Here is a 20,697-nt window from a genome sequence, read left to right on the forward strand (position 1 = left end):
GAAATGACAACAAAAACTGTTACAATCCCATCTCCCTTATGTCTTTTTTGGTCCTCAGGCATGACACTTCTATATTTTCATATTTAGAGAAGCATTATCTGAAGGTTCCGATATTGGCACCTAACTGCCCTGCTTTCGTTTGTAGCCATTTGTACAAGCTTCTAGTCAAATGCCTGTGTACTCATAAATTCTTAGACTAACTATTGTCTGATTTCAGAAGCTTCGAGATATTTGGTATTTCAATTAAATACAGAAGAGTGAAGCCTCCAATATAATGTAAAAAATGATAATGATAGTAAAAATAATAATAGCTAACATTTACTGAACACTTACTATGTGCAAGGCATATAGTAAGAACCTACCAGTAAATCAGGGTGTCAGTGTACTCTCGTTCCATAGAAGAGGTCATAGATAGGCCAGGAAAATAAAGCTGTTCTTTCGTCTCTAGAAGGCATCATTCCAGATTAGAATCTGCAGAATTTAGTAAGGAGGTGGCAGTGTTTTTCTCTAGTGTGACTAGGAGAGAAGTGTAAGCTGCTTGCTGATACACTCACCCCTGTGTAACCATGGTGGGAATGGTTTCCTGTGAGTCTCTTACTTCTGACATGAGTGAGTCTAAACAGCTTTCCTGTGAGTCTCTTACTTCTGACATGCTTTGCAAATTATTAGAGCAACCTGCATTGGGCCAATTTAGCAGGGGTTTTGGGGCTTTCTTTTAGGAGGAATTTATCCCAAGATATCTAAGCCAGGGTAATTTCATGTGAACTCACTCTTTCTCCACTCCCCCCCACCCAACTTTTTAGATGTACACTTCACTATGTATGGAGTTTGAGGTTCTGCTCATCTGTAGCACTTCTATTTACTCATATATAGTGGTTTCAAAAGTAATGTATAAAGAGTGTCTTAGTTCATTTGGTCTGCTATAACAGAAATCATATAAGCTGGGTGGCTTATAAACAGAAATATACTTCTCATAGTTCTAGAGGCTGGATGTCTAAGATCAGGGTGCTCACATGGTTGGGTTCTAGGTAGGACGTTCTTTCAGGTTGTGGCTGGCCATCTTGCCCCTGTAACTTCACATGGCAGAGAGAGCACCAGGCAGCTCTCTGGGGCCTCTTTCATAAGTGTACTAATCCCATTCGTGAGGGATCCACCCTTATGACCCTATCACTTTCCACACATTGGAGGGTAGGATTTCAACATATAAATTTTAGGGGGACACATTCAGCCCACATAGTAAAGATTTTTCAAGACTAATAATCCCTAAGGATATCAAGATGTGTATACATAGGAACCCTCATTCTGTGTTAGTGAAACATAAAATAGTGTAAGGATTTTGACCGACAACTTGACAATGTATATCAATTTTCAAAATGTGCATATATATTCTGCCTTAGTAATTCTACTTCTAGAAATTTACCTTACAGATACATTTCATATAAGTATACAAAGGTAATGCACAGGGATGCTTACTGTGTGTTTTGTTTTGCATTGTTTTGCTTTATTTTGTAATAGCAAAAACCTCGAAACAACCTAGCTGTCCATTAATAAAGTAATGATGAAACGATTATACTCTATCCAATCAATAGAATTATTTGTGGAAATTAGAGTAGGATATGTTTATGTGATGTTTCATAAAAGATGTCTATTGCATATTAAGTATATTGATTTATGTCAATATCTATATTGAAAATATCTGCAACTTAAAAATGACTACTTTAAGAAGGTCAGTGCTCATTTTTTACTTTATATGATTTTGTACTCTATGTTTTTAAAATATGAGCCTGTATTATTTTTTAATTCAACAACATGTTTTAAAGCATGTAATGACTAGTAAGTCACAATTCTAGTTTGTAGCTACCAAGTGAGTGATCTCATATTACATAAATATCCTTTGGTCATAAGACCTGTGAGAACATACAAGATGAACAGGTATAATCAGTTAAGATGACAACATTAAGTTAGATTTTATTTACTACATGTGAATCAGGGAGGGGGAAGAGGTACATATATTTGAAATATGAGATTACTTTCTCAAAGTCCTGGTCTCAGACATCTGCCTGCCTCGGCCTCCTAAAGTGTTGTAATTACAGGCGTGAGCCACCACACCCAGCGAGATTACTTGCTAATGTTCAACTTAAAAAAGAAAAAAGATTGCAATATGTTTGGTCTCAAATGCATATCAAGATATAGGTGACTCACAGGGTTTTGTCTCAACACAGGAGCAACCCAGAGAAAAAGCAGTTCTCTGCCATATAAGAGCCTGTGTTTTCTGTTGCTATGTGTAAGGACATACAGACAGACAGAATAAGATTTTAAATTAGAAAAAAGCCTTCAGGAGCAAAGAAAGTGCAAGAGAGACATTAGGCAAGTTTTAAGAAAATTGTTAGATAATTTTTATGAAGGAAATGTCTTACATTCGGATTTGCCAAATAGGGCATTATTTTCTCCTGACAAGTTACTGATTTCCATTTTATCTGCTCTTGCTGTTCAGAAATTGAGCCTGTCTGTGTCCACATTCACATGTTGCTTCTAGGAGCCAGGAGTCATCTGAGTTAACAGAAAAATCACTAACTCGGTTACATACGACAGAGGTTCTGTATTCCTAGCAGCTTGCCTTATCTAAGGAGGGAGAAGGTGCCAAACAGGATTTGGGTAAACCCTCCTGGTTTAGTAACAGAAAAATGATGGGGTCTAATCTTTCCAATTACACCCTATGGATATCTTATCTAGTGCCATCGTCAAATATTTTCACCTTTAACTTCACTCATCACATTTTTAAAAATTGCTTTTGCCAACTTGATGTTTACTGGGTCTTATTCCTTAGTTTCTTTCACACTAACACCAGTAACTTACCTGTACTCACCTGGTGAACCTTACCAGGGTGAGTACATTTACTACCACGACTGGACAAAAGACGTGAAGAAAACAGTCACGGAAGGGTCAAAGCCTCTCAAAGTCATGCTTATTTTCTACTAAATTCTTTTGCATGATTATGACGTTGAAAGGGGTCTCAGTAAATGGGAAATTCAACCTAAAATTGAACTGCATAGGCTGGAAGTTAGGTAAAATTTGATTCCATTTGAATAGTTCTAAGCAAGCAATTTGTTACCCTTTATCCTTTAGTGGAATTGATGAACAGGTGGTTTTCAGAAGATCACTTGGTAAATTTAGCTTCTGAAATTTGAGCGACTCAGGATCTGATTGGTTGCTCTTGCCACATGATAATTCGGAGCCCAGGCATCACGCTGGCTTTTGCCTGGGGTTCTCAGGAGGGGAGAGTTGGGAGAGGCTTTGCTGCTGAGGAAATTTATTTGGTAGATTGAAGGTAAGGCCAGTTTATGACTTTTTCTGTAATACTCTTTCAGGAGATGTTCCACAACTTCCCTTGAAGTATTTTTCAAAGGCTTGGGCCATAACTGAGGAAATTAGTGGTAGAAATATGGCTAGGAGAGTCTAACCCCATTGCCCTACTAAGGCCCTACTAATACCTGCTATGTACAGTGTGCGATTAGAGTCAAGTCCTTTGCTAACCAATTTGTTGCTCGACTGAATCGGCTCTCTTGTCTAACATTTTTTTGCCTTTGATATTTTTTCCCTAAATATATTAGTATGAAAAAGAAGATACATTGCTCTACGTTCCTATATTTATCCTGTTCTACTGGGCTTCATTTGCCCGAGGAGTGGCAGTTTCGCTAGCTTAACAAAACCAGCCACTGCAGGGTATTGGTTTACATGGCAAACATCTTTGGATGAAGGGACAGCTGTTCTGACTCATCATCCACTTCATATCAAGAGTCTCACTCTCTGGCAACAAACTGTAGAGGCCTTGAGAGATCCTTTTGCTATTTTCTATATTAGAAGCTTAGGCTAAGGACTGACAATCCTATATGTACTTCAGTCAATGCTTTACAACTTTGTTATTTTTCAGGTTTGAACGAGAGCTACAGAAACTAAAGAAAAAGTCTGTATAAGCCGATGGTGTTCGGGAAGAAGATAACTCCATTGCCTTGAGGTTTCTTTTTTTCTTTTAAAATTTATTGACAGATGTATTTTTATGGGTTCCAATTTGAAGCCTAAGATATACAGCAAACAGTGGATCAGGGCAGTATAGAAAACTAAGTCAGCCCTCTTAGAATTTTGGTGCTGGGGAAAAATTTCAGCTTCTTCTGAAACCCAAGCTGGCCTTCTTTCACTAAATTTTTTGCTGGAAAATGTCTTTTCTCTAAGTGTTTGGAAGTTTAAATTCTCTGTTCCCTGAATCCAAACTCTCTCACTTCCTTACCTCAATTTCCTTTTACAATTTTAACTAAACTGATTATGTAGAAGTAGCAATTCCCAACACTGAAGGAATAAAAAGAAAGAAATTTGAAGCTTCTGCTGTTTATACTTGTATTTTAAATGTCTTCTCTCCTTTAGCCTGCAACAATATATGAATTTGTACAACAGTTTAGCTTCAAATTCTGTTTTTATGATGTCATAAGATAATTTACGTGCTGGGAATAGACTCTAATATGTTTTCATTTGTGTGGAATATGAAAAGTTTGTAGGTGCCACTACTACTCTGGAAAAATGGCAGATGACGAAGAATATGAGGAGGTGGTGGAGGTAAGATTTAAAAAAAAAACACTGACAGCAAACTATTTTATGTAGTGACAGTCAAAGCCACGCAGGTGAATTAATCATTCGAAAAATACATTGTCTATTATAACCTCACAAAGAGTCCTCATTTAAAGCATAAGAAAGGAATATTTTATGTTCAGTTTCACTATAATTACGTGGGATTTCAAATTGAAAGGAAGTATCACTGTTTCCCACTTTTGCTTTTCTTTAAGCTCTCAAAAACCAAGTTGGAGTAAAGGCAGGTTTTAATTCGTCTTCTAAAACTACTTTCTTCCCCAGTTCCCAACCCCGATGTTCAAAGGGACAGAGATGAAGAGAAAGTTCTGAAAATGGAACTCTGTCTCTTAGTGTCTGCATAGCAATAGAGGAAAAGATCTACTCCTTATTCTTTGCTTCAACTAGCTAATCATCTATAGGGAAACATGGTTTAGATATTCAGAATAATCATATGTATGAAATTATATGCATATGTGAGACTTATACATAATACATACACATGTGCACACACACACACATACACGCAAATATGAAGTATGAAACAGTGATAGTTGGAGCCACACCTTCCCACCAACTTCATTATACTTACCTAAGTGAACAAGACTAGCTTTTGCTTTTGAATTTTGAATAAGAACAAAGACTATAGTGGGTATCTTGAAAATTTTCCTTCCAATTATTGGTGGACATCTAACACATTTTACAAAGCTGTTAATAATTTATTTTATATTTATTTTATATCCTTTTGTTTTATCATCTTACAGTTTTCCTCACCAGCTATTGCCTTTAGCTTCACATTCTAGAAATAAAATCTAAAGGCTTGGAACTATAATGCACATAAATACAGTGCCATGAATCTGAATGTGCTTAGTAATTACCAATTAATGATGATGATCTAAACACATTATAATCTCCAAATGCCTAAGGCACTTGGAGGCAGTTTTGAAAATCTGTGCTTTTTAATAAGACTGAAATTAACTGTAAGAGCTACCCAGAACCAAATTTTAGGTGGCAGTACCAAAATTAGTCTTTGGAAAATTATTTTAGTGACCAGTCTATATTTAGATGAAGAAAATTTTATTTATTCTACAAATAAAATTACTTTTATTACTGAAGGACATGAGGGAAAAAATAGAATGAATCTCATGCAATGTAACATTCAACCTCTCTGGCTTAAATGCTGATAACCACATCTTTCATGCTGATATCATCACTAGTGTGCATTTTACTTATGTACCTAAGGGTCAGAAATATCATTATCAAACACTAATATAATTATTAATTAAATTGTCTTCCCTATGATAATAATGCCAGTAACAGTTTTTACTCTCCAACTTAAATATTCCTTGTCTTTCTTAAAATAATTGTGTACCTTTGCTACTGGAAATTGTCCTTAGTGCTAGACTTGATTGATTCAACTAGATGTCATAAAAAAGGAGGGGGCTATTTTTAGACATTTCATCCCTACCATTTTGTTCCCATTACAGCTTCTGGGTCTAACCAGCAGGTGATAAATGAATAGACTGCCTGCCAGAAAGTATTGAACTGAGATCTCTTTGACCTCAAAAAAGGTTATGAGCATAGGAGGGTGGAGAATTCGAAAAAATGGCCAGGGAAGATTTTAGAAAACAGAGAGGAACTAGCTTTAAAAATATGCAGAAAACAGAGAAGAACTGGCTTTAAAAATATATCTCCTTGGGATCTTGGACATTGAAATAAAGTTTTACTGTTCTCTCTACTCCAACTTAAACTTGGAAAGAAAGAGAAAGAAGCAAGGATGTACTATCTAATTAGTGGTACAGCTCTAAAAAAAGAGCGCGATTTGGCATACAAGTTAACGCCAACCATTTAAATAATGTTGCCTCTTTTATAAGCGTATTTCTAAGATGGATTTACCAATGGTGAGAGCCCAGCAAAGGTAAAATTGAATGGTTTCCAAGGAGCTGCTTTTAAACTTGGATGCTGAGAAAATCCAAAATAGTTGTGAATCTTCCATTTTATTTTAATATTTCTTCTGAAGCCACTGACGTTTTGTGCGACTGGAGGAATGACTCTATGTGGCGTCAGCATCAAACAATATTTTCTAGAGTGTCCAAACGATATTTCTCATGTGCTGAAAGTCACAACTGTAAAGAAGCAAATTTCAGTGCTGTCAGTGCTTGTGATTTTTGTTGCTATGTGTAACGACATACAGGCAGAATTAGATTTTAAATTAAAACAATAGCTCAAGAGTAAAGAAAGCACAAGAATGAGGAACATTAGGCAAGTTTTAGACAATTGTTAATGCAGGTGAAATAGCGCAGGCGGCCTATTGACAATGGTTAAGTAATCTGATGACACTTCACTGAACCAAGAATACAGGTCATTGAGGGAAATTTTGCATCTTAATGTTTTCCCTTCCCTTGAGTGCTGTATGTTTTGGTGTCAAAGATAAGAAAAATGAAGCATAAAGTGTTATATATCCATTTTTTTTTTTTTACTAAGAAATGAGCCAAGTGTTTCATCTTTATCCCTTTCCTCACGTGCTTGGCCTAAACGAGCCTCTCCTTCTGTTCACCCTACAGAGCAGGGTGAAGCTAAGGACAGGATTCCTCTCTCCTTACACATCTGAAACCAAATGTCAGCCAGTTCCTTTCTGCATCTATTTATTGCTGGTGATGTCAGAAGTAGAACAAAAGTAGACTCAGTTTTAGATCCAGGCTGCAGATCCGTCATGCAGGCCATGATGACCTCAGAGCCACTATGGTAAATTGCAGCCTACCTTTTCCTTCATCACTTCGTGGTGAGGAATCTTCTCATTTTCCCCTTCATTCCTTAGCGTTTACCAATTTTCATATTAGCACCACTCTGTTTAGGACAATCACACTATTGAAGGGGACTCATGCATCACTCCAGAAGAAACTTATTACTTACTGATCAGGAGGGTATAGGAATAATCGAGATGCGGATATACTTTGGGATCTTATTATTTCCATGATGCAATCCATTTAAAAATGTATTCACACTCGAGTTTCTGTTTTAGTTTACTGTTAGTTTGCAAACAGTGAGTTTTATCGTAGTTCCTCTCTGCCCAACCCACACACTCAGAATCTTCTTATTGTATTCTCTTCTCAGCAAATTCTATCTTGACGACCATAAAAACAAATTTCCATGTCCCAGTAAAGTAAAATAGCTTCTCTTGATTAAAAAACAGCCTCATACACTTTTCTCAGCCCTCTGCATCTCTTTGTCCATTTGGATGGCATTCACTTTAGCTTTCCTGAAGTATTACAAAGTGAAGATGGGTTCCAAAATATGAACAGGCTCCTTCACCTACCCCTTTCCCACAGACATTCCAAATCAACCGAGCTAGTGCAGTCACCTAAGTGGTTCAGTTGAGGTACAGGAAAGGTGGTTTCTGCTTTGGTTCTCTTGCCAATGCCTTTGTACTCTATTTACAGTACTACACAGAAGAAGTGGTTTATGAAGAGGTGCCGGGAGAGGTAAGGCCCAGCCCACAGCTGCATAAACTGCATTCTCATTAAAGCAAGAAGAGCTTTCTCCTTTCTCATACTCCCAGGGCCACAAAGATGGCAAAAGGGATTATCTGACAGAGGATCACTCACCTACCTGTGCCCAGAAGCTGGTGTGAAAGCGCAAACATTACCTGTTTGATGGATTATTTCACCTTTTTTTCCTATTCAACAAGCCCAAGATGGCAGAGGGTGGTTCTCCCTATTGCTCCTGTGGGATTTTTTTGTGTAGGTGATGCTAATTATAATAATGTCAGTGGCTATCACCATTCTCCAACAGCGGCAGGAGGGATGGCCTTGGCTTTGTGATTGGCATAGGGACAAGCAGTTTTATTGTGTAGAGTTGTAACTTGTAGGTCACCATCTCTGCCACCAGGGATGGTGCCTCCAAGGCTTCGTCCCTGATGATGCATTGAAATGCTACTCAGATTTTAGCACGTTAGGAATTCTAAATAAGCTATTACCATAAATATTCCAAGTTCAAGCTCTTTTTTTTTTTCAAGGTGAAATACCTTTCTCACGCTTTATTTTCTGCATGCAGCTGTTTCTCTTTGAGCATGACAAACAGTGATATGGATGGTTAATCCTGAAGCTTGTTCAGAGAACCTGTGACTGCATAAAAACTAACATCTGTAGATGCTGTAATCTGGTTAGTTTCTCACAGTCAACTATGCCTTAGTAATCATGGGCAGAAAACAGAAAACAACCTATTAGCAATGATGTGGCAACACTAGAGGGGTTTTTTATAAATGTACAATTTCCTCACTAGGTTCTCTTTTCATAATTGATGCTAGAATTCTTTGGTACAGATGATATTAGCTGTGAAGGGAAGGATACTGTGAAATGGATTGAAGACTTGGCTGCTTATCTTTTTTTCTTACATGCATTATTTTTAACCTTGGACTAGACCCAAACTTGGGGTCTTAGTATCTTCCACTATAGCCTGCTGTAAGAAATAGTAATTTCTCACCTACTGCATGGATAGGACTGTTGTGAGGATAATTAGCCCATTGTGTTGTCATCATTATTCTTGTCCACCTAAGCATTTATTAGTGTAAATGGCACTCCAGTTCACATTAATTAACTGACTAAGCCAAGGGAATGAAAATCTCTTATAATATTGATGCGATTCATTTTTTTTAAAGTTCATTATTCTTTGTCTCCGATCTACAGTGGAGAATGCCTAAATCCCTGTGGAACAAATGACCAATTTTCCCTTAGTCACTTACAAGTTAATATTAAAGTCGATAATTTGAGCTTTGTTTGATTATCTTAACCTTTTGTTCCCCAACCTCGTTTGCTTTTACTTTACCCAGACAACTTAAGATTTTCAACTGTTTAAAAAAAAAAAAAAAAGTTTATTGCTGATTTTTCCCCCTACTTTGAAGTATTCGAGTGTCTTTCTGCAAATGCAAACTTAAGGCAATATTGCAAAGTAATAAGGAATAAACTTTTTATTCCACACAATCCCGACAATCAGCATTCAGATTTATTAACATAATGTGCCTTCATATGGCTATAGTGTGCCGTTTCCTGCTTTGGCTTACCTTAGATATGGAGAAGTAACACCAGGCATGTAAATCTGATTTGGAGTTAAAATAATATATACTGAGATCACAGTAGCACAGTTTTTACTTTCACAACAATGTTGAATATCAAATTTTCAGACAATAACAGAAATTTATGAGACTACAACGACAAGGACGTCTGACTATGAGCAATCGGAAACTTCCAAACCAGCTCTGGCACAGCCAGCACTGGCACAGCCAGCACCAGCAAAGCCGGTGGAGAGGAGGAAGGTCATCCGGAAGAAAGTGGATCCTTCAAAGTTCATGACCCCCTACATTGCACACAGTCAGAAAATGCAGGATCTTTTTAGCCCAGTAAGTTTCAAACAACTTCTGTTAACCTAGTTTGATTATTAAGAAATTACTGATCTCAACCCACTCTGTTTTGGATGCTGGCTGGATTTTATTTCTCAAACTTGTATGAAACAAAAACTTATTTTGCAAAATATAGGCTCTTGTGACTGTTGAATTTTCCTTTTATGTAGTTCATTTATACCATTGCAGCATAAGAAAGCATTCTTATTGAAATCATTCCTGCAAAATAAGCATAAGGCCAATCATAAAGCATTTATTGGTATTTAATCAGTATTAATTAGCCAATCTAGAATAATGAAATCTTAAATACAGATTTAATGTAGGCCAGTTCATGGAAGCTACATAACATATTTAAACAATGTCAGCAGAAGAGCTTCTTAGTAGACTAGCTAACAGCATATAAAAAGGTATATATTAAAGAGGTATAAAGTGAAGAAGAACATTTATTTTAAAAATCCAAGATCAGACTAAGAGCTCATTTGAAATTGAGGCTCTGAATGTTTGGCTCTACTTTAGAACAGTGGTTATTAACCATGGCTGCACACTGGAACCCCCTGGGAGTTTTAAAACTAACGATGCTCAGGCCATTCTAGTTTAATTGGTTCAGAGTTGGGCCTGTGCACAAAGATTTTTTTTTTTTTTTTTTTGAGAAACAGAATCTTTCTCTGTAGCCCAGCCTGGATCAAGCAGTAGCTTGATCATAGCTCACTTCAGCCCCAGACCCCTGGGCTGAAGCAATTCCTCCTACCTCAGCCTCCCTAGTAGCTAGGACTACAGGTGCATGCCACCATGTCTGGCTAATTAGAAAAAAAAAAATTTTTGTAGGATCTCCTAATTTTTTTTTCATAGAGGCAGGGTCTTGCTATGTTGTCCAGGGTGGTCTTAAACTCCTAGCCACAGATGATCCTCTCACCTTGGCCCCACAAAACTTTAGAATTATAGGCATGAGCCACCATGCCCAACCCTGTACAAAAGGATTTTTAAAAGCTGCCCAGATGATTCTAATGTGCGCCCAGGTTGAGAATCACTGCTCTCAATGATCCCTGATCTTTAAATTCCCATATACAGTTCTGTAAGTTACACTGACTGACAGCAGATTCAGACACATTTCAATGGGTTTAATTTGTTGATTGTCTATGATGGGCTGAGGTCTCACTGGGTAGCTTGATTGAATGTCCTCTGAAGGCTTAAAAAAATGAAATATAGCTTAAGAGAACATTGGAGTATATAAGACTAAAGTTTATGTCAAAAACATCCTATTGAGGTTAAGCAATACATATTCACTTTTGGTTAAATGATAGCAGCTCACTATTTGGTAAATTCCTAGTTTAAAGCCTTGAATAATCTAAGACAGGTTTCTAGAAATGAGATTTTCTTACCTTCTTTAGTGCTGCAGTATTCAGCAAAGATAGAATTTTTTGTCAATATATTGCCATAAATTTTTATTAATTCAGATCCTATGAACCTAGAATTTCTGATGTTCTGAACGCACTGTCAGCAAAGGTCTGTAATAGTTTTTAAGTGGTTAGTAACCAAATCAATAGTATAATTTAGATTGTTGACTACTCCACTCAAGAGTACTCCCAAAACATTTATAATGGTAAATTGTGCACATTATCATTAAAGCAAGAATTCATTGTGTATTCAGCAGAAATAATAAAATCACATTCCTAAATTTACAGAATATAATTCAGACCTGCCATTAATTCAGCTGGTGTCTCAGCTATCGTAACTACTGAAGTTTAGCTGCAACTTCTGAATTGAATATTTTTGCATTGTATTAGTAATCAAATCTTTTCAGAATTAACTCAACTTCTATATTTATTTTCTAAAATAATTGAGGTTTAGGCTTTTATACATGCATTCAGACAAAAGGATTGAAAGAATCATTTTAGGGTATTTCCAAGACAATAGTCTATAATAAATTTGTATTGTCTCCAAGATCCAACCATGTTTAGGAGAAGCAATTATCAAATCTATTTTAGTTTTTGCTGAGAGTCAGGGTAGGGGACAAAAAGAAAGCTATTACAATTGATAATTGTTATAACTTGAAGGATTTTTTTAATCAGATGGGGTGAGTATGTTGCTTGAAATTCTCGCTGCTATCTTGTTAGCTAATATCTGATATCCTTTTCAGAATAAATACAAGGAGAAATTTGAGAAAACAAAAGGACAGCCATACGCCAGTACAACAGATACCCCAGAACTTCGCAGAATCAAAAAAGTACAAGATCAACTCAGTGAGGTGGGCTGTATTGCTGAAATAAAGGATAGGGACATTTCAAAATACACCTACTGCTGGGAATTGTGGGTTCTAAATATGTGCTGTGAGAAAAAGGAGTTGAATTACCATGAGCTAGTTCACAAATCTAGAAAAGCATGAACCATAGATCATGTTGCTGTAAATGTGAACCCAAAGAAACTTCTAAAAGCTTGGTTTAGCAACTTAGCTTAACAGGAGACTATAAGATGGAAGCTCCAACTCACTGTGGTTCTCCACACTGTAGCACAGTAAGGCCAAGAAGCAGCAGGCTGGAGATTCAGCCAGGAAAGCAGACAATCTGTAAGTGCAGGTGCTCCTTTGAAGATCACAGTTTTCCAGCTAAAATCCAGAAACTATGCTTTGTGATGCAGACCTAGAGTCATTGGGGTAATGCTCTGTGGTTATAAGAAATTCCTTAATATACTCACATGTTCATGACTGTCATGAACTCTGTGCATTATTTGAGCAGGTTAAGTATCGAATGGATGGTGATGTTGCTAAGACTATCTGTCACGTAGACGAAAAAGCAAAGGATATTGAACATGCAAAAAAAGTGTCGCAGCAAGTCAGTAAGGTAAGCCAATGATATGGATGGCTGGGGTACTCAGTAGCATGTGCATCACCTCTGCATTGTCTTAGAGGAGAAAATTGAACAGACCTGATCCTGCTCACCAGCCTCATGGGCAGTGTGAATTCAATACCTGTATTCATCAAGAAGGCTACACAGATGAGTGGCCTGTAGAACCTATGGGTGGATGGAAGAATCCCCCTGCCCAAAGAGGCAGCTGTGACTCGGCTCCAGGCTGTTGCTGCATGGAGTCCCAGTGTCACCAAAGAAGCTGAAGAGCTAAATTTTTAATTGAAAGGAATTAGCATTTTCAACCAAAACCTGACTATGGTAGGAAAAGTAGTATAGGACGTTGGCATGGTCAATGTTTTCCTAGTAACACGATGGCAGCCTTTGAGCAAGGACGCCTTCAGGAGTCTCCCTTTGTTGTTTAAATCCTCATGCCTTTGGGTGAGACCTCAAGCCACAGGTCCTCTGCTCCTTCTGTCTAGGTTTTATACAAGCAGAACTGGGAAGACACCAAGGATAAGTACCTGCTTCCTCCTGATGCCCCTGAACTTGTCCAGGCCGTTAAGAACACCGCCATGTTCAGCAAGGTAAGGGCCTGCTCCATCCCTACTTCTATCTTCCTATGTCATCCCATCATATACTTCATGTAATACTTGGTGAACTCTTGATCATCTGGAATACAATTTCCCCATCTATTTATGAGTAGCCTTGAGACATATGAGACTGCAGGGGTAGGGCTTGGCAAAAAGGAACTGAGAGAAAAGATCCTAGGCAGAGTGGGGAGAGGGTCATCTGGGAACCCGAGCAACCTGGGGGCAGAGGGAAGTGTCTGTGGAAAATAAAGGTCCTGTGGAGAACCAGCTGAGAGAGCCACAAAGTAATATCTCAAAATTGTCTTTAGACCCTGTGCTATACTTTAGATGTCCCTGGCTATTAACTCTAATTAGAGGTTTATTTTGTGACCCAACTTGCAAGTGTCCTATATTGCCCTGAAGTACGTGAAGTGCTTCCTGGCTCCTTACATTGTGTTAGCACTTGTAAGTGCTGTTGATAAACAATGACAAATAATGTCAAAACAACAACAACAAGGCAGGTAGAGTTACAGAGAAGAGATGAAACAAAATCAGACACATCTGTCCCTCTGAAAATAAGAAAAAACAGGGCATGCTGTCAGTAAAAATGACTTGGGTTGAATGGAAAGGGGGAAGTTATCTGTGAATTTCATTTACCTTTGCTCTCACTTCGTCCTTGGTTCTTTATGTCATTGATGGATGAATTCAAAACTGCATTTTGTGTAAATGTGACCCTACTTCCTCCTAACTTTTCTTTTTCTTTTTTTTTTTTTGATTTAGAAACTGTACACTGAAGACTGGGAAGCAGACAAAAGTTTGTTTTACCCCTACAATGACAGCCCAGAACTGAGGAGAGTTGCCCAGGCCCAGAAAGCTCTCAGTGATGTAAGTGAAATGCAAGTGGCACCATTTAAGTGTGCAGAGTCAGGAGAACTTGAATTACGTCTTCTGGCCAGATGTTCACTGCAACTCTTCTTTATAAGAGGCTAAATGCTGTATTTCAGAGGAATATATCTAGAATTGTTATAATTTACGATGTCTCATTTAGATTAGATATAATTTATACTTTATATTAAATATAATCTAGTCCAATTTCCTCTTCTTATAGGTGGCAAACCTGAATCTGGGGTTACATTAGTTAGTGGCAGAGCCTAGGCTTGTGAGCTCAAGACCGGTATTCTTCTCCCTGGAGCATGAGTTCTTCTTTCCCCTTGGCTCTGGTTGAAGTTGTTCTGTGACAACAGAGTGGCAATTTTTAAAAACCTATTGCAATCATAGCCACCTTCCCAAATCTATTAAGTAAGCAATGTTATGGAAGGGTTGTGCCTTGCTATCCTAATCATCAAGTGCAAATTGTGGTATGTCTCCCTTTTTCTGTGTGTGGGACCTGACTAGCGTACTTTTTAAAACATATTTGTGGTTGTGTATGGTGACTCACCCCTGTAATCCCAGCAGTTTGGGAGGTCAAGCAGGGAGGATTGCTTGAAGCCAGGAGTCTGAGATCAGCCTGGGCAGCAAAGCAAGACCCCATCTATACAAAATATATTTTTTAAAAATTAGCCAAGTGTAGGGGTGCATGCCTGCAGTCTCAGCTACTCAGGAGGCTGAGGTAGGAGGATCACTTGAACCCAAGAGGTCGAGGCTACAGTGAGCTATGATCAAGCCACTGCACTCCAGCCTGGGCAACAGTGAGACCCCCGTCTTAAACAAACAATGACAGCACTAACAACACCCAAACAAACCACAAACACATTTGTATAGTTATCCCATAAAGAGCTCTTGCTATCAGAAGATATTTCAGGTAGTGAAAAATCAGTGATCCCACTTGCCAGAATTTTGGTATCCTAGACCTTGAAAACCATATGTTAGAGGAACTTAAAAGGCTTAATAGAGTCCTTAGGCTTGAAACCAGCAGCAACAGCAGCAGAAGAGAGACCCACTTGGGCCTAGCACTCTCCCTTATTTTGAGGTACTTTCTTACATGACCATTGGATTTGCAGGGAGGCCATGTTGGAAATCCAGACCGCAACTCATCTTCAGCAGAGCCCTGCATTATAAAGTGACAAATTATTTGACATTCAATTGTCAGTTAGATCCCTGGAACCTATTTATTTATTTATTTATTTATTTTTTGAGACAAAGTTTCACTCTGTCGCCCAGGCTGGAGTGCAGTGGTATGATCTCAGCTCACTGCAAGCTCTGCCTCCTGGGTTCACGCCATTCTCCTGCCTCAGCCTCCCGAGTAGCTGGGACTACAGGCGCCCACCACCATGCCCGGTTAATTTTTTCTATTTTTAGTAGAGACGGGGTTTCACTGTGTTAGCCAGGATGGTCTCGATCTGCTGACCTTGTGATCTACCCACCTTGGCCTCCCAAAGTCCTGGGATTACAGGCGTGAGCCCCCACACCCAGCCTCCCTGGAACCTCTTATACTCAATTTGGACTTAGTAAGCCAGTTCAGACTGATTGGGATTTACTTCTAATGGAATCTAGGGTCTGATCTTGCCATGAACCAAAATTATACATACCAATTTGATGGTGTCTCCAATTTTTGAGGTCCAATTTCTAATGCCACCCTCTTAATATCACCTGCAAGTTTAATGGACATCTTTTCTATTTCACTTTCCATGTAATTGGCTAAAATATAATACAGATACACTCCTATCCTTTCATTGGTAAGTTAGGAAATAGAGAAGGTATAACAAAACTTCGAAGTCATCTAGCGCATGGTACCAATTTTAATGTGTGAGTACTTCTTGCTTCTCTTTCAAGATTAGCTTTTTGATTCTGTATCTCACAGATTCACAATATTGTTGCATGGCTGTTATCAAGTGATCAACAGTTATTTATTGAAAGTCTGTTATGCACGCACACCTGGCAGGATAGAAAAGTACTACACGCAGTTTTCATCCTTTCCTCTGAGAATTTATAATCAGGTTGATAAAATAAAAGTATGATATATCAAACAAGAAAAAAGTTAAAAATGAAACAACAGTCTAATACTTGCTACAAGACAGACAGAACACGTGTGAGTAACCAGAGAAGGCCATGTGGAGGTGATGGTTCCAAGGGCATGGGTGGTGATGAAGAAGAAAGGCATTTCGAGTAGAGGGAGCACTCGAACAAGGGGACACAGGTAAAATGAGGTCTGAGTTTTAAGGGACAAGGAAAGTGAATGATGTGAGTGCCTCATTTGGAGGATACTTGTGAGAATGCTGGCAGCAGGACCTTGAAAGGCAGACAAAATTGCTTCAACATGGAATGGTAAGAAATAAGAGGCATCATAAGATTTTGGAGTGGAAAATAGTATGATAAAAATAGAATCTGGAGTAATTCTGATGAACAATATGATAGATTGAGATTAGGAAATACAGGAAAAACTGGGTAATTTTGAGAAATCTATTTTAGTAATAATTAGGGCAAAGGAGAGGAAGAAAGGAATCTGAGGTTAATAAGTATGAATAAGCATAAATGCCATTGGCTATTGGAGCCAAAGGAGAGAAAGAAGCCCTAGAGGAGCCTCTGACTGTGGACTGGGGGTCTGGGTGAGTAGGGGAACAGCTGACAAAGATGCATTAATGGAAAGAGAAATGGAATAGAGATGATTGAAGGAAACTTCAGATCAAGGCATGCTATGGATAAATTAGAAAGTACCATTGCTCAGGTGTGAGACCAGGGCAAGAAATTAATATTTGAGAGTCACGAGAACAAAGTGATAGCCAAAGACATGAACATCTATGAAGGAAGCAGAAGAGTGCATGGCCAAGGGCAGAGTTTTGGAGGACACCCACACTTGGGACTGAACAGGAGCCAGCAAAAGGATGAGGGAACAAACAGCAAAGTTGAAGAGGAACCAGGAAATGCCATGTCATGTAAGCCTGTGAGAGGTTTCCAAGAAGACACTTAATCTCCTATCTCCCTTCATCTGTCAAATGGAGAGATGAAAGGTTACCTTCATACCATTCTAATGCTATGGACTTTGAACAATGAAAGTTGGCCACATGTTTTGAGCAATTACAGTAGAAGATGTAATGAAAGAGAACATACAATAATGAAGTAAAGTCTTCCATGCTATTCCTCAAAAAGATGTGGCAGTTAAGGCATAGCTTTTATTTTTATTGCAGACCAAGTATGCACTCAGTATCAGATTACTGACATGCCTCTCAATACTGTTGTCAGCACTGTGAACTTCTACAATTATTGGGCACAGAGCCCTAAGCAAGCTGTTGTTTGCAGAATGTACCACTGGGTAGGAGCATAGATTTCTGGCTAAGGGCTTGGGTTTAGAGGCTGTTACTACCTCTCCTGTATCTTCTTCTTGTGTCCTTCTTAATCTATTTATCATGTTTTCCTTATTACCTAAGTAGAGACAAACTACTTTGCACACACTAAGAGTCTTTAAGCTGATGCACAATACTGAACTCTTTTTTTTTTTTTTTTTAAATCAGATCATTCTCTGTAACGGCAGAATTCTAACTAAACAGAATTCTGAAGAAGGTTCCTGAGAAATTAGGATTTCTAGATTTGATTTGTCTGAAACTTCTTGGCAGGATGTCCTACTTAATAAGCATTTCTCCTGTTCAAGTGTTGCTTTTTCCCTAAGGACTTAACTAACTATGAAAAATTCTGTTGTCCTATGCCTAAAATAGTCTTCAGTCTGTGTTTTTGTTTTGTTTTGTTTTGTTTTGTTTTGTTTGTTTTGAGACAGGGTCTCACTCTGTCACCCAGGGTGAGTGCAGTGATGCCATCTTGGATTATTATAACCTCCGCCTCCCAGGCTCAAGCGATCCTCTCGCTTCAGCCTCCCAAGTAGCTGGGACTACAGGTGTGCACCACCACACCCAGCTAATTTTTGTATTTTTGGCAGATACAGGGTTTCACCATATTGCTCTGGCTGGTCTTGAACCTTTGAGCAATTCATCCGCTTTTGCCTCCCAAAGTGCTGGGATTACAGGTGTGAGTCACCGTGCCTTGTTTAACTTATTTAAAGGAAATTAAGCCAGGCTTGTTTGTGGAATTTGTGTAAATACATTTCAAAATCTGTCTTTTGTATCCTAATTGATCTGCTGTCCATGAAAGCTTTTGTTATAGCCCCTAGGTAGATGTTATTGGGATAAGATATAGTTAGACTTGGTTAAAGTATAAAGATGATTGGGACCTTGGGATTATTCAACTGCCTTACTTGATAAGTCAGAATACTGCCATGAGGAAGGGAAAATAATCATAGAAATCTCACAGTTGCATCATGGAAGATTAGAAAGATAATTCTCCTCTTGAGACATTCCCTCGTGGCCTCAGTGTGTAAGACACACATTGAGATGTCAATCATTGACTCTTGCTCTAGCTAGGTACTATGCAGGCCACGAGGGTTCCCAAGGATAGGACATCTTTTTTGCCATCCCAGAGCTCACAGTCAAGAGGAAAGAGACATGTAGACAACAAATTACAGTGTCATATGATGACCCTTTAAAGGAGGTAATGGCCAAGTTGAATGAGATCCCAGGAGAAGGTCATCGCATCTGGCTCAGGAGTCAGAGAAAGCTTGGGAGGGGAGTCATGCTTGTCCTGAGCCATGGAGAGGAAACAGCGGTTTGTAGACAGATGGGGAGAGGGAACAGCATGTACAAAGCCCTGAAACATCTGAGGGCTTCATGTGTCTGGGGATCTATGAATAGTTCTGCATTTTTGGAAGCAGGGGCCAAGTCTGGTGGAAGAAAAAAACCAGAGGAGTCAGTAATGAAGAAAGAAAGGATGGCAAGAGAGAAGGATATGCATGATTTGTGGGTACCATACTTATTTTAAGGTGATAGAAGTCTTTTATAGGCTGAAGTGAAGGAGCTAATGAAGAAGGAGAGGTTGGGGTTGTGAGAAAGAGGAGGGATGACAGAGAGCTGGGTGCAAAGGATGTGCTGGAAGGGGAAGCACCCTGGGTGCAGGAGTCATTCCCTCTGAGGGATGTTTCTCCTCTGAGCCAGGGCAGGGGTTGGAGAGGCAGGGACGAATATGGAGAAGGTAAGTGTGTAGCGTTTCTTTCCTCTATGAAAGAGGAAGCTGAGAGTAAGGTGGAGTTGGTTGTGAGCTTAAGGACAGTGTTGGGGTTTTAGACTGGCTGCTGACAGTAGGGACTAACCAGAGACACATAATGGGCTGTGCAAGTTTCCTTGAAGACAAAATGGCATTTGTATACCATAGGGTCATAGGGCACAGAGCCCCAAGCAAGCTGTTGTTCACAGAACATACCACTGGGCAGGCATGTTGATCTCAAGTTAAGTGCTAGGGTTCAGAGGCTCCCTACCCTGTACCTTCTTCCTGTGTCCCTCTTAACCCTACTCATCATGTTAGCATTGCCTAATCCATGGAGTTGTGGGTTTTGTTCTGTGGCGTTCAGCATCCTAGGCATAAGAACAGAGGAAGTTGGCCGGGTGCGGTGGCTCACGCCTGTAATCCCAGCACTTTGGGAGGCCAAGGCAGTCGGAACATGAGGTCAGGAGATCGAGACCATCCTGTTTAGCACAGTGAAACCCTGTCTCTACTGAAAATATAAAAAATTAGCCGGGCGTAGTGGCGGGCACCTGTAGTCCCAGCTGCTCGGGAGGCTAAGGCAGGAGAATGGCATGAACCCGGGAGGTGGAGCTTGCAGTGAGCCAAGATCGAGCCAGTGTACTCCAGCCTGGGTGACATAGCGAGACTCCATCTCAAAAAATAAAAGAACAAAGGAAGTATATGGTCGAGTCGATCCAAGGCTAGGGCCTTATTAAGTGAGTGTGATAAAAAGACAAGGGGTTGGGAGTTGAAGATGCTGGTTAAGAGAATAATTGCAATTGCAAGCCAGAGCATGCAAATGACTGGAAGAAAGCAGATCTAGGGCCATGAGTCCTGAGGAGGAGGGAAGAAAATTCAATGAAATAGAAATCACTAGCAGTACTGAGAGCAAGGGTATATAACATCTAGAAGGACAAATTATAACATGTTACACTAAAATTTAAGACTTCAAATAAAGATGAAAGCATAATCGTTTTTAAAATACATCCCTGTCTTTTATTTCATCAGGTTGCCTACAAAAAAGGTCTCACTGAACAGCAAGCTCAATTTACGCCTCTGGCCGATCCTCCAGAAATAGAATTTGCCAAGAAAGTAACCAATCAAGTGAGCAAGGTAAGTAAATAGAGCTGGGACATTGCCTCCCTTGAAGACGCTGCTTAATAATTTCAACCATCAGAGAGGGTTAGTAAAGGTGAGCCTGAAGAGTAAACACAAACATGCACAGTATTTT

At 39.1% G+C, this 20,697-nt stretch overlaps 1 protein-coding gene across 1 annotated transcript in view; it reads left to right on the forward strand.

Moving 5' to 3' along the window:
* Window positions 1–3,250: 3,250 nt before the first annotated feature.
* The window catches only part of NEB (nebulin), a 236,581-nt gene continuing 219,134 nt past the window's right edge, over window positions 3,251–20,697 (forward strand). The window contains 10 exon segments of the mRNA XM_017866068.1: window positions 3,251–3,328; window positions 3,932–4,015; window positions 4,544–4,608; window positions 8,058–8,099; window positions 9,797–10,012; window positions 12,150–12,257; window positions 12,745–12,849; window positions 13,335–13,439; window positions 14,205–14,309; window positions 20,475–20,583. Coding sequence (XP_017721557.1) covers window positions 4,573–4,608; window positions 8,058–8,099; window positions 9,797–10,012; window positions 12,150–12,257; window positions 12,745–12,849; window positions 13,335–13,439; window positions 14,205–14,309; window positions 20,475–20,583 — 826 coding nt within the window. The 5' untranslated portion in view covers window positions 3,251–3,328; window positions 3,932–4,015; window positions 4,544–4,572.

Source organism: Rhinopithecus bieti, unplaced genomic scaffold (assembly GCF_001698545.2).
Source record: "Rhinopithecus bieti isolate Rb0 unplaced genomic scaffold, ASM169854v2 scaffold_81617, whole genome shotgun sequence".
NCBI classification, from domain to species: domain Eukaryota; kingdom Metazoa; phylum Chordata; class Mammalia; order Primates; family Cercopithecidae; genus Rhinopithecus; species Rhinopithecus bieti.